The sequence below is a fragment of the Sciurus vulgaris genome (assembly GCF_902686455.1).
Source record: "Sciurus vulgaris genome assembly, chromosome: 1".
NCBI classification, from domain to species: Eukaryota; Metazoa; Chordata; class Mammalia; order Rodentia; family Sciuridae; genus Sciurus; species Sciurus vulgaris.
In genome coordinates, this window is record NC_136461.1 from 124,849,834 (window position 1) to 124,863,260 (window position 13,427).

Sequence of the window (13,427 nt, forward strand, 5' to 3'; positions counted from 1 at the left end):
ATATCCCATAATTCTTGTAGATTCTGTTCATGATTTCTTACCATCTTCTTTGTTTGGTCAACTTTGTTTTCAAGATTAAATATTTTGTCTTCAATATCTGAGATTCTGTCTTCCAGGTGTTCTATCCTATTGGTAATGCTTTCTATGAAGTTTTTAACTTGGTTTATTGTCTCCTTCATTTCAAGGATTTGTTTGGTTTTTTTTTTTTTTCAGTATCTCTAACTCTTTATTGAAACGATCTCTTGCTTCCCGTATTTGCTCTTTTAATTGTCGATTGGTGTGATCATTTAATGCCTGCATTTGCTCTTTCATCTCCTGGTTTGCTTCCCTGATTGTTTTAATTATGTACATTCTGAATTCCCTTTCTGACATTTGTTCTGCTGTGCTGTCATTGGGTTTTATTGATATAGTATCTAGGTTTGTTTGGGACATTTTCTTCCCTTGTTTTTTCATAATGGTCAGATGTCAGTGGGACTCTGAGATATTGCACATTTCCTCTGTTGGCTTATAGTGTCCCTGTAGATTTCCAGTGTATCACCTCCCAGCCTTTAGTAGCCTGAAGTCTTGGAGGAACTTGATAATGCAGTGCTTCCGAAGAAAGCTGCCCCTAGTTCGCTACTGGTTCCAGGGCTTGGAGCTGGCTCTGTGGGGAAAGGCTCTCACTGCACGGTCTGCTCCGAGAAGCTGGCAGTGAAAGGAGCCTGCCACCTGAGGGAGCAGGGACTTGGGGAAGTCCCTGGATGCCCTGTCCTGGTCCCTGAAGCTGTCTGCGGGAGGGAGCTCACCGCTGGCTCTGGGACTTGGAGCTGGTTCTGTGGAGAAAGGCTCTCACTGGGGCGCCTGCTCCAAGAACCTGATCGTGTGGGAGGAGCCCATCACAGGAGGGAGCAGGGCTACCTGGGGAAGACTCTAGCTACCCTGCCGCCAGGCCGAGCTTCACCCGGTTGGGGATACTGACCCCTTGGCTCTATTTTAGTCCGAGTCTCTCAATGCCTCCCCTTCTTGAATCCTGTGTTCTGGAGCGACAGGAGATGCAGTCACCCTCTAATCCACCATCTTGGATCACCCCGTGGAAAGAGCCAGTGGCCGGATGGATTAGGGCCGCCTGGAGAAGTCTCTGGCTGCCCTCCCCTGGTCCTGGAGGCTACCTGCGGGCTGGAGCTGTCCGCTGGCTCCAGGACTTGTGGCTGGCTCTGTGTAGAAAGGCTCTCACTGGGCGGTCTGCTGGAGAAGCTAGCCTTGAAAGGTGCCTGCCGTCGGAGGGAGCAGGACTGCTTGGGGAAGTCCCTGGCTGCCTTGTCCTGGTCCCTGAAGCTTATGTCAGGATCTTGATGGAGCTAATAGTCCTGTGAGCAGGAAGCTACAGTGCAGTGGGTTCGGTATGCAGAACACGTGCAGGTAGCACAGGAAGGCAAAGGGGCCCCTCAGATTCCCTCTCACAGGATAGAGCTATGCTGAGCTGGCAAGTAGGACCTGGAGGGACTAGTCAGGATTAAGGAGCAAGGGAAAATGTTTGGGAGCAAAACAATTTTCTGGAGTAGGAGGGTGCTAATTGTAGAGGGGAAGAGGTATGCCTGGGATGACATTAGAGTTCTTGCAGTATTCAGTGTGAGAGGGGCTTGTACTAGGAGCAAGGAATAGATGCATTCTGGGAAACAGACGGTGCATCAGAAGACATTCCTCAGGTCTGTGAATTAGAAAACCCATTAAAGATAATGTGGGCGCGGCGCGGTAGGAGGCGGAGGTGGCGGAGAAGCGAGAGGCGGCAGCGGCGGAGGTGGCGGCGTTGGGGGGGGTGGGGTGGGGGAGCCCGAGAGTGAGTGGCTGAGTGAGTTTCCCCCTATGAGGCGGTGAGAGGCCCGGGGCCTACCTCGGAGGAGCGGGGTCGCGGCGCCGGCTAGCAGCGGGCCCCCTCTGGTCCCCGGGCCTGGCGGCGCGGCGGCGGCTCGGTAGTGAGCAGACGGGGAAGCGGGTGTCCGGTCCCCGCCATGGAGGGCATGGACGTGGATCTGGACCCGGAGCTGATGCAGAAGTTCAGCTGTTTGGGCACCACCGACAAGGACGTGCTCATCTCCGAGTTCCAGCGGCTGCTCGGCTTCCAGCTCAACCCGGCCGGCTGCGCCTTCTTCCTGGACATGAGACCAACTGGAACTTACAAGCGGCAATTGGCGCCTATTACGACTTTGAGAGCCCAAACATCAGTGTGCCCTCCATGTCCTTTGTTGAAGATGTTACCATAGGAGAAGGGGAGTCAATACCTCCTGATACTCAGTTTATAAAAACTTGGCGGATCCAGAATTCTGGGGCAGAGGCCTGGCCTCCAGGGGTTTGTCTTAAGTATGTCGGGGGAGACCAGTTTGGACATGTGAACATGGTGATGGTGCGATCATTAGAGCCACAAGAGATTGCGGATGTCAGCGTCCAGATGTGCAGCCCCAGCAGAGCAGGAATGTATCAGGGACAGTGGCGGATGTGCACTGCTACAGGACTCTACTATGGCGATGTCATCTGGGTGATTCTCAGTGTGGAGGTGGGTGGACTGTTAGGAGTAACGCAGCAGCTGTCATCTTTTGAAACGGAGTTCAACACACAGCCTCATCGCAAGGTACAAGGAAACTTCAACCCATTTGCCTCTCCCCAAAAGAACCGACAATCAGATGAAAACAACTTAAAAGACCCTGGGGGTTCCGGGTTCGACTCGATCAGCAAAAACACATGGGCTCCTGCTCCTGACCAAACCGAGCAAGATCAGAATAGACTCTCACAGAACTCTGTAAATCTGTCCCCCAGCAGTCACGCAAACAACTTATCAGTAGTGACTTACAGTAAGGGGCTCCACGGGCCTTACCCCTTCGGCCATTCTTAAACGGGTGTGAGCAAGAAGAAAAATTAACAAAAGACAGAAGGCCCGACTTTGGGGAGAGGGCAGGGGGTTCCTCTGGATTGCAGACCACATCGCACGGACCCCCGGCTCTGACCCCCCTCCTGGAAGAAGAGGAAGAAGCAGAACAGACTAGTTTTGAGTAAACTCAGTATGCATGTGTGAATGCTGAATCCCAGGAATGGTGTTGAGGCTACCAAGAAGAAACCCGTGCAGCCACCTTGGGTTTTGTTAATTAGGTGTCAGTCTACCAAGTCTTTAGGTCACTCGGGAAGGGGAGACATTTTTCAATGGGGGAAAATAAGCCATCTTTTTAAACAAAAATTATTTTGCCTACAGAGAGGTTGTAGCTTGGAGCACATGTCAATTTGTCCCCTTTCTTCCCCTCTTTTATTTTTTTAAATAAGGGATAACATACTCTGTAGAATAGTGCTTGCTCTGGAAGCGATTCAGGCTGAGAGCCGGCGAGGCGTGTTTGGAGACTCCACGGGTCACTGCTGCAGGAGCACACTGCCGTGCCACCTGATCCAGGAGTCTGGCCCCTTTGTTTTTAGTGGCATCGCCCTTCCTCCTCTTTTCTCTTTAGTCTTCTGTTGATTTACACCTTTGGCATTAGCGTGTGTCAGCATCAGAGCCTCTGAAGACCAAACTTCCCTGTGTGGCCGGCAGAGGAAGCCTTGAGGACAGGTCTCGAGTGACGTGGGAATTTCTGAGGTCGAGAAATGTCCTTCCACACACACTTGTGACAGTTCAAATCGCTTCTTCCACGTTCCTCGTGGCAGAGAGATTGCCGCCACACTTCCTGCCCTCCGTTCTTCACACCGTGGCCCCCATTCACCCTGGGGACAGTGCCTCTGCTGGGCGGATGCGTGCACCTCGTGTGCACACAGGCATGGTGCAGCTCACCAGCCAGTGCCCAGCAGCCAGTGCTTTTCTTGTCACCATACAGTTCCTTTCCCATGTCCTCTCAGTCCTATGTGGTGTTTTCACAGCCTCGTGAAAGCTGAGCTGTTGAGATATGAAATGTAGCCCCACATGGGGAATTTGTCATGGGAAGGGCCACAGTCACTGACTGCTTGATCCTGGAGACCACATTTCAGTGGAAATGAGAGACCCCCGCCCCTAGCAGGATGCCTGGTTAATGGTGGGGGGTGGGCCTGCGGGTGTCCCATGGATTCCAAGCAGGTGAGATGTGCATGTCTCATGGGAAGCTTGAATCAGGCTAGAACATTTGTCTGCCAAAGATACAAGAATATGCAAAGTCCCCCTCTCTTCTCAGCCCCCTCCTTCCCTGAGTCTGGTTGGTTTGAGAGCAGGGAGATGGATCCAGGGTGTGGCTGCAGGGTTCCCTGCCTGTGACCACACCCCTGTCTGCTCCAGGGCGGTGAGAAGAGCAGGGAGACCCTGGATGAGTGGCTGCAAGGGGTCAGATGGCCTGGGTGTGGGTGAGGGTCTGCCTGTCTGTCTGTCTCTGTCTGGGTGTCTGAGTTCCAAAAAATGTGTGGTGTGTGTTCCTCCTCCTCCTCTTCTCAGACTGTTTTTAAATGCTTGAGTGTGGGAGAAAAGCTTGTATGAAATTTCCCTTTCATTTCTCCACCTCCCCAAAAAACTAACCTAACCTGGGAGTAAATGGGCTCCCTGTGAGCCTGGGGAGGGCCACGCGGTGGGGGCAGGACCATGCAGCTGCACTGCGCTGGACCAGGGCTTCTCTGGAGCACCACTTTCTATGCACGTGAGTGCCTACTCCCCAGCAGAGTCCATGGGAGACCCTGCCCCTGCCAGGGGCCCACACCACACGGCTCAAGATAGTTCTTTGTTGGTGCCAATCTCCTAGGACACTGCCACCCTGGAACATGCACCTGCTGGCTAGCCTTGAATCAGGGCCTCTCCAGCGGCCTTTGGGAGGATCATGGGACGCTTCATGACCTCTCTGTTCCTGCTTCCCCACCTGCCCCACACTAGGTCCTCTTTCCACTTTCCCATGGGGCTACCTGCCCTGACTTAGCAGGGGTGCCAGCCAGCCATCCTCAGTAAGTCCAGCCCTGCCAGAGCCATCCTGCACCTCTTGTAGGCAGTGTCACCTGGCAAGTTAGATGTCCCATGCACCTTGACTTCCTTCCTAAGACCAGTTCCTGTGCCCAGCCTTGGAGAGGCGAGCCTCAGAGCAAGTGCAGGCCCTGGTCCGTGGCTTCCCAGGGCCAGAAGAGGGTCTCTGCCGTTTGTCTCCCTCCCTCAGCGGCATGGCTTCTGAGCAGTGCCTGGAGCCCCATTCTCCTCCCCTGCCCCCTTGGCAAGTAGAGGCTGCCTCTCAGCTCCAACAGTCCTTGCCCCGCTTAGAATCTCTGGACAGGACCACCAGCGTCTGGCACACCAGAGGTGAGGGCAGGCACCATCTTTGGGCCCAGTCAGGATGGAGGGTGTGGTCTTGGGAAGAGCCTGTCTGTGTGCATGGAGTGAGGGGTGTGTGTGCGTGTGTGTGTGTATGTGTGCATGCCTTTTCTTTTTGCCATGGGGACATTGAATTGGGGGCATTTTTCTACAAGAAACAGACTTCTCTCCCCCGGTAAGGAATGGCTGTAACTTCAAGGCATTTGCAGCCTGGGAAGAACCTCACCAAGACAACCTGTGGCTTGAGGGTGGCCGAGGTGGGAAGTGGGCATGAGAATAAATACCTCCCCAATTCAGTCTGGTCCCCAGCGGGAGAGCATGGGGGTGGCCAGGGCTCAGAAGTGTGGACCGTCCCCCGCCCCGCCCCTTGGGTGAGTGCAGGAGCGCGAGGGCTGCCCCTTCCACTGGACATGGTGTGTGTGGCGAGCAAGCTGGGAGGGTGTTTGTGGTGGGGCCTCGTGGTGCCTAGGAGGAGATGAAGATGAGGAGGTTTTTCCTTACTGTAAAAATGAATATTTGTATGATTAAATTAACACACACAAAAAAAAAAAAAAAAAAAAGATAATGTGAAGAATGGGTTGGGGGAGGTCAAACATCATGCCTAATGACAAGTGTCCCTCTGAGGAGGTTTTTGCAGTGAATGAAATAGAAGACAGTGGAAGTAAGAGGAGATGGGAGCCATGAGAAAAAGGGTTGGTCCTGAGAATGGCTATGAGGATGAGTGCAAGGATGTGACAGGTCTTACCTCGAAAGTTTGGGGTTGATATAATGGGTAGATGGGGAAAAGAGGAGAGTCAGGTTTATTCTTCATATCTTGGTTAAGTGCATATAGATCCACTGCATATTAAAGCTGAACTGTGGTTGCTGAAAGTGAGGCCTAAGAATAGCATGTACCCAAGTAGAGTGGCAGAACTGCGATCATCTGAGAAAGGACATTTGGTGTTAATTCTGAGCACATGGTTACTGTGATTCAAGTCCTCAAGGTTTTACCTCAAAAAGTAGCTTGAGTGTTCATAAGCACTCATCCCTCCATTAAAAACAAATGTCAGTCAAATATTCAATGTATCATCCCAGTGTGACATCAGATGGGCCTTCTAAGATAAATTGCCTATAAAATGTATATCCAAATGTTCTAAGGTTATCAGCTCTAAACCTGTTGAGGGTAGGGGAATGTTCACCACAGGCAAACCATAGGCAACAGGTTGGTTTTTGAATAATTGATCTGGAGCCCTCTTTCACTAGAAGAAGCCATTGTTCATAGAGGTCATTCCTAGCTTAGTCCTAGCTTAGGGGTAATAATATATAATTCGCTTTTTTTGTGTGTGCGGTACTAAGGATTGAACCCAGGCAGGGGTACTGTAGCACTGAGCCGTATTCCCAGCCCTTTTTATGTTTTATTTTGAGACAGAGTCTCCCTCAGTTGCCCAGACTGGCCTCAAACTTGCAATCTTCTCACCTGAGTCTCCGGGATTACAGGCATGCACCACAACCTGGCTTATAAAGTTTGCTTTTGAATAATTTTTTCTATTCTTTGTTTTGGTTAGGAAGGCATATACTTCATTCAAAAGTAATACAAAGTCAATGAGGTAGAATTTTAAAAGAAAGAGATGTGAAGCACAATCCTATTTTACTTGGCTGCAAAGATATCTGATATGCTGAGAGACAGTTTCCTCCTACGTTGGTGCACTTTCTATAACAGTATCATAAAGAGATGCCTTTACCAAGCTTGTGGAACAGTCCAAAGCTGACTTCTTCTCCCCACGTGAAGGGGGAAAGCACAGGTAAGAGCTGAAATAGATGTTGCCTCTGAGATTTCTCCCCCAAGTAACAAAACTACAGTGATGAGCAATGGCTGGCAAATGGCCTCAAGGTAGCCTGTTCTTCCCAGAGTAGGAGTGTGAGAAGCCCAGAGTGATTACCAGAAAGGAATTTGGTATACATCATGGATGAAAGTTTCATAAACTTAAAAAAAAAGTAATTCAGTAACATTTATCAGTTTAAAAAATAGAATAACTTACCCAATGTATGTATAATATGTCAAAATATACTCTACTGTCATGTATATCTAAAAAGAACATATAAAAAAATTTTAGGGGCTGGGGTTGTGGCTCAGTGGTAGAGTGCTCACCTAGCATGCATGAGGCCCCAGGTTCAATCCTCAGCACCACATAAAAATTAAAATAAATAAATAAATGAATAAAAATAAAGGTACTGTGTTCACCCACACTAAAACAGTATATTTTTAAAAAAAAAATTAATAGAGTCACTATACTCAAGAAGTGGGCAACATTAATAAAATTAATAATTCTAACAGTGCTATGAGATTTATGGTAGTTTCTTTAGTGATTACCATCCAGTTTCTCTTAGTTTATTTTTCAGATGATGTGTGGTTAGATCATCTGGCTCTACTCTAAAGGCAGAAAGTTTGGGATATTTTCAGTTTCTAAGGTATGATATCTCACTGCTTTGAACTTTAAAATGAATCCCAGTAAAAAGAAATTGTGACCACCAACCTAAAAAGGTAAATTCTTATTTGAAGTTCAGAAAGGAAAAAAGGTAAATTAATACCTTGAGGAAATTTTTCCCCTATTTTACCAGTATTTGTCAGTTTTAAATCTACCCGGTGAATCTCCATGAGACTCTGCCTAGTTTTCAGTACTTTGTAAGGCACTAAAGATTCAGAGAGGAATGTAAAGAAAAGATGCTTTTAGCACCAAAATAGAAAATTTGGAAGAAGGTAATTTAAGGAGTTCTTTTATTTAAGATGTTATTATATAGTGTTCATAGGATTGTTTAAAGGCTCTATCTTAGATACAAGCATGTTCATCTCATAGTGTGTGGGTTAAGTATTTAATTAGATGACTATGTCCCAATAATCTAGGGAGAAAATGTTCTCAATCTCTAGATGTAATTGTGTGTATTATTTTATTAAAAATATAAAGTCTGTACTTGAAACTTTCTAGCTCTTACAAGGGAGGAAATTCCAAGCAATCTGCAGTAAGAAGTAGTATTAGTGGGTAGCTGGTGGATGACATCAAATGTCAGAATGTTAAACAGCTTCATTCACATAAACTGAAAATGTACAATTTGACATGATTCTTTTTTATTCTTTTGTAATGATTAGTTCCTTCATTGGGAACAGATTGGTTTGTTAGATGAAAATTGTATAGCCCACATTGTTGACAAGATAGTTGGATGTCCAAATTTCAGAGGCTTCAATATTAGTTTTATTAATCATGTCGTATTTTTTCTGATGAAGTGTTGATAAATGCAACCATCCTTTGTTACAAAAGCAAAAGTAATAAAAAGAGAGTATTTAAAGAGGTTTGAGAGAGTTTTTGGGGTGAAAGTAGTAGTTTAAAGCCCCAGAGTTACCTGGGTTACATAGGTTGTGTGCATTTGCTAGTACTCAGTAACTATTCATTACAAAGTTGTGTATTTCATTATATGTAAATTTTATCTTTAAGAAAACTAAACTTTTGAACTCCAGTTAATAATACACAAGCTAAAGCATTTGAGCTAAAGCTGATGTCTATAATTTACTTTGAAATGCATCAAACATAAGTTTGACTTATTTTGCTAGAGGAGGAAGTATGTGATAAGTTAGTATAGTACAATGCTAGTGCTAGAGTCTAGGGAATGTTTCTTGTAAAATTATTTCATTTTTGCTATGTGTCTGAAATTTTTCCCGATAAAAATGATAGAACAAAAAGAAGACTTATGGGGGTATTTTTAACTTAGGGTTTCCAGAAAATAGGAAATGTAGAGATGTTTTCTGGTCCTAAGGGTCTAGCCATAAGCAACTACTAGGAGATGGTTGTATGTACAAATAAAAGCAGAATCCATAAGGTCCCAAGGGCTGCAGAGGACAGAGCCCTGAGGAGCACCAGTGACTGTGCTCAATAAATAGGAATTTCCTTCAGGGCACTATTTTGCCTATAGTTGTATTTCTACTCCTAGTACAGTGCCTGCTTCTGTGTTTGTGCTTGCCTATTGAACAGTGGCAGACAGAATAAGTACAAAGGAAAAACAACAGTGAAGGTCGGAAAACAATTTTGGGAGACCAGTACATATAAGTGATATAGCTGATTGTATGATCAACAAGATCATTGCAACAAAATTGGCACTGCATAATTGAAATTGGCCAGGAGGCTCTAGGAATAGTAAAATTCTTAGACCCTGTTTGTTCTTGAAGTATTATCTACTCAATAAACAAACATTTTGGGGTGATGGTTCATGTCCTTATTTGTTTGTTTGACATGCAATCCTAAACTCAGACCTCAAGCAGTCCTCCTGCCTCAGCATCCCAAGTAGCTGGAACAGTTGATGTGCACTTCTGCATCTGGCTAGTATAATATCACTTTTATTGTGTGGACTAAGTTTGTAGTTAATATACCAGTACCAAACTGAATGTAGTGGATGGATATTTGTAAAGTTTGCCTTTCCCTTCTGTTGCTGGTAATTGTTTGATAAACCTGGGCAGCTTATAGTCGGCAGTTCTGTTCTCACTGTTTACCTCTGCCCTTTGGACTCTTCTCCCAAACATTTATTCACTTATATTCTTTTCAAGGCCCAGGGTACCCTTTAAATGACGTTGCTGCTTTCTTTCATTATACTCTTTGGGACACATATTCTTCTCAATCTCTTATACACAAATCAGTTTCTCATTGCTTCTTTTCCTCTCAATGAGGGTGTCTCCTGCTTTGCCTTCTCAGGTGAGAGCCAGCAAACACTAGAGCAGGTGTTATATACTAGGCATGTAGGTAGTGGGGCATAGATCGCCCCCTTAGCCTACTGCCTAGTGATGGAAAGATAGAGCTGAATAGGCAACTTCTAGTGAGAAATGTCATGAAAGAAGTTTCTGTGGGACATCAGAGGGGCACTGGACACAAGCACAGGCTTCAGAGATGCTTCCTAAAGAATGAAGAGAAGCTAGAAAATACTGAGTTGTGGGCTTAGCCCCTTAAGCCCTCTAACCTCTGCATTCCTGTGGCACCAAGTTCTTTCCCTCTGCTGATGTAACTGCTATCGCAGAAATAAGCTAAAGGAACTGATGGCCCATTTAGGACAAGTGATTGTACAGATTATCCCTGAAGTTGAGCTCCAAAGGTAAGAAGGAAAATTTATGATCTTATCTCTAGGGTTAGATGTGAAACTTTATGTATGTTTCTTTGTCTGGGGAGATGGTCACTTTATATATGATTGTCACAGGTATATTTGACCCAAAATAAAATCATCAATCACTGCTATAAGGCATTGAGGCATATTATAATCATGGTCTAAAAAACCTTGGTTATTTTTGCCATAAATGTCATGTTTAATTGGGAAGTATACCAGAAGGGTATGGACATGCAGAAATTTAAAGCTGCCCAGTACTGTACCTTTTGTTTTTAAAGTAATTTTATACCAGGGATTCTAATCATACAACAACCTGCAGAAAGGCCACAGACGACTTCCACCTTGAACCCATGAACCCACATGATACCAACCCTAGACTGTACTTTCTCCCTATCTTCAAAGACAAAGCCCTTCTTCCTCCCTAGTCTGCAAAAACAAAGCCTGTACAACTACATTCTCACATACCAGATTCTCCCCTTCTCCATGTCACCTGAAGAAACAGGACCTGATGTGGCAAGAGTGACCCATGCTCCTCTTCAGCAGCAAAGCCCCAACCTAGGAAACCTATCTTTAGCGCACAATATGGCTCTCCTCTCATTTTCTTTTCCATCAATCACAGACATGGCCTGGACTCCATCACCCTTAATTCTATTCTTCTTAAGCTATAAAACCAGCATCTTGCTTGTCATCAAGGCTTTTTATCCTCTACACAGGTGTTAGTTTTAAAAATCTGTTGGGTCTTTTAACCCCAAGAAACATAAAAGCCATGGTGTATTTTGCCCTAATGAATTCACTTCCTGCACCTTGGTGATTGTAAATCAGTGGTTACCATGGAAGGCCAAATTATAGGACACAAAGAAGTGCCTTTTTAGTCTGTCCCTCCAAAAAGATTCTTTGGCTTCCATTTCATGACTACATTTTTTTCCTCTAGGATTTCAGTGGCCTCCAACTGGTTTCCTATCCACTTTCTGGGCCCTTCTTAAAGCATTTTAGGTCCTACTTCTGGTGTTGCCACAGCCCTGATGCAAATTTAGGAAGTTTAGCTTTGGTCATGTTCCTGACTCACTCAAAAATCTCAGGTGGTTTTGTAGCATGCACTATCAGAGCCTGCTTCTTATTGTACACATTAAGATTTCTTTCATACATTTGTTCATTCTTTGTTCAAGTGCATTTTCTGTTGGCCCAGTTAATGAACCAACTCATTATTTCTGGTATTTCAACCCTCATTCTGCCTGGAATGTCTTGACTCTTCATTTAAGACATCTCAAGTTCCACTTCATGAAGTCTCTTGTGATTCTTTTCAGCTGGATGGGCTCTCTCCAGTGTTTGATCTCTTGCAGTGTTTTGTTGTTGTTTTTGTTTTGTTTTATTAAACTAATGCTTCTCATACAGCACTTGTCATATTCTGCTTAGTGCAAGAGCTGTACATAGCTGCTTTGTAGGTTTCAAGCTCCTTAAGAGCAGAAACTATGGATATGACTCAGTGCCTTACAAAGAACAGATCTTCTCTTGTAGAATTTGCTATAATGTGGAAAAAATTCATTTATTCCATATAGACTTACCTTTAAATCTACAACCAATAAGAAAGCCAGAATTAAAGACACAAATACCACTTTTTAAGATACTATTTAAGCAAATTTTAAAAGTTGTTTCCTAGAAAATATTTAAGAAAGAAAATTAATGCCATGAGTCTCCAAAAATAAAGTGTTCTTTTTAAGTATTGTGCTTTATTTCAAATACTTTGGGATTAAATAAGTCCAAGTAGTCCATGGTAACCTACTCCATTGTATTTTCCATAAGAGAGAAGCATAATGAGACCTTTTGTATCTATCTTTAAATATTTGTGCCCTTACTTACCATGAGCATTTGAGTTTGAAATCCAGTGTTTGTTTATTTAGTTTTTGATGCAGTACTGAATAACTACTTGCTCATTATGTACCTGTGTTCCTTATTAAAGAAAGTGGCAGAATGAATCAAACAACATTGCCCTGTGTAAATTTATGATTACATAAATGGTATGCCTTTACTCCATGTACAGAGAATCAAAATGTATCCCATTTGTTTACAATAAAAAAAAAGAAATATAACTAAAAAAAAAAAAGCATTTATGTGGATCAGTGAACACTTTATTGCTGTGTACCTAGGAGGTACTCCATAAATGTCTGTTAAGTGATGGAAAATTGCTTTGGTAAAACTAAGCACAGAAAATATTAAGAGTATGTAATACATTGTTTATTTGATGCATGATTTATGGGTCAGTATATGGGTATGTAACTAAGGACAGAAGCTCACAGAGTCTATGACTATCAGATTTGTACAAGATAGATTGATATCATTCAAATAATAGGATGTATGTTAGCACTAGAGTTGGTTCGGAAAAATGTCTTGTAGTTTGAGAGTTATCTCTAAATATCTATTCCACTCTAGACTGACACACTCCCCTGCTCCCCCCCACCACCACCACCACACACACACATGCCTCTGTACCACTGGGCAAACTCAAATACCTAGGGGGCTCCAGAACCGTGTTGGCTTCTAGTTCTGTCTGAGCTACTTGATAAGTAATCATGCTGCTATTGGCATTTATTTTTTAACTGGAAGAAATATGCATGTAATCCCAGAGTATTTAGGTGGCCTTTATTTCCAGCCCATCTCTGACTGATTTGAGAGAATTTGATAAGAAAATAGCATTAGTTAGGCAAGAAAATAGTGTTCTTTGACAGTAGGCATAATCCCAGCATCAATCAATTACATGTTGATGCTTACTCAAGAGACAGAGAGAATGTAGGTGGGTCAATGAAAAATTAAAATTCTTACTGGAAAAATGAATTAAAACTTTTATATTGCCAATAGAGGGTGACTATTATGACTTTTACAAATAGCAAATGTTAAATGACACAAAAATTTTTCAAATACACTGATTTGCCATGGCCTAATGATAAAACTAAAAGTATTGGCCAGATATACCAGCTAAGAGTATTAGTATTTACTCTCTCTGAACTTTTAACTTTTGTTCATTCACTACTCAACCACATGTGTA

At 44.2% G+C, this 13,427-nt stretch overlaps 2 protein-coding genes across 2 annotated transcripts in view; both read left to right on the forward strand.

The window, feature by feature from the left end:
• The window catches only part of SPIDR (scaffold protein involved in DNA repair), a 461,819-nt gene that overhangs the window by 212,361 nt on the left and 236,031 nt on the right, over positions 1 to 13,427 (forward strand).
• Positions 1,814 to 3,242, forward strand: LOC306659408 (protein ILRUN-like). The gene is given in 2 exon segments (XM_079136909.1): positions 1,814 to 2,138; positions 2,141 to 3,242. Coding segments are annotated over 2 exon segments (876 nt in total). The 5' UTR covers positions 1,814 to 1,988; the 3' UTR covers positions 2,867 to 3,242.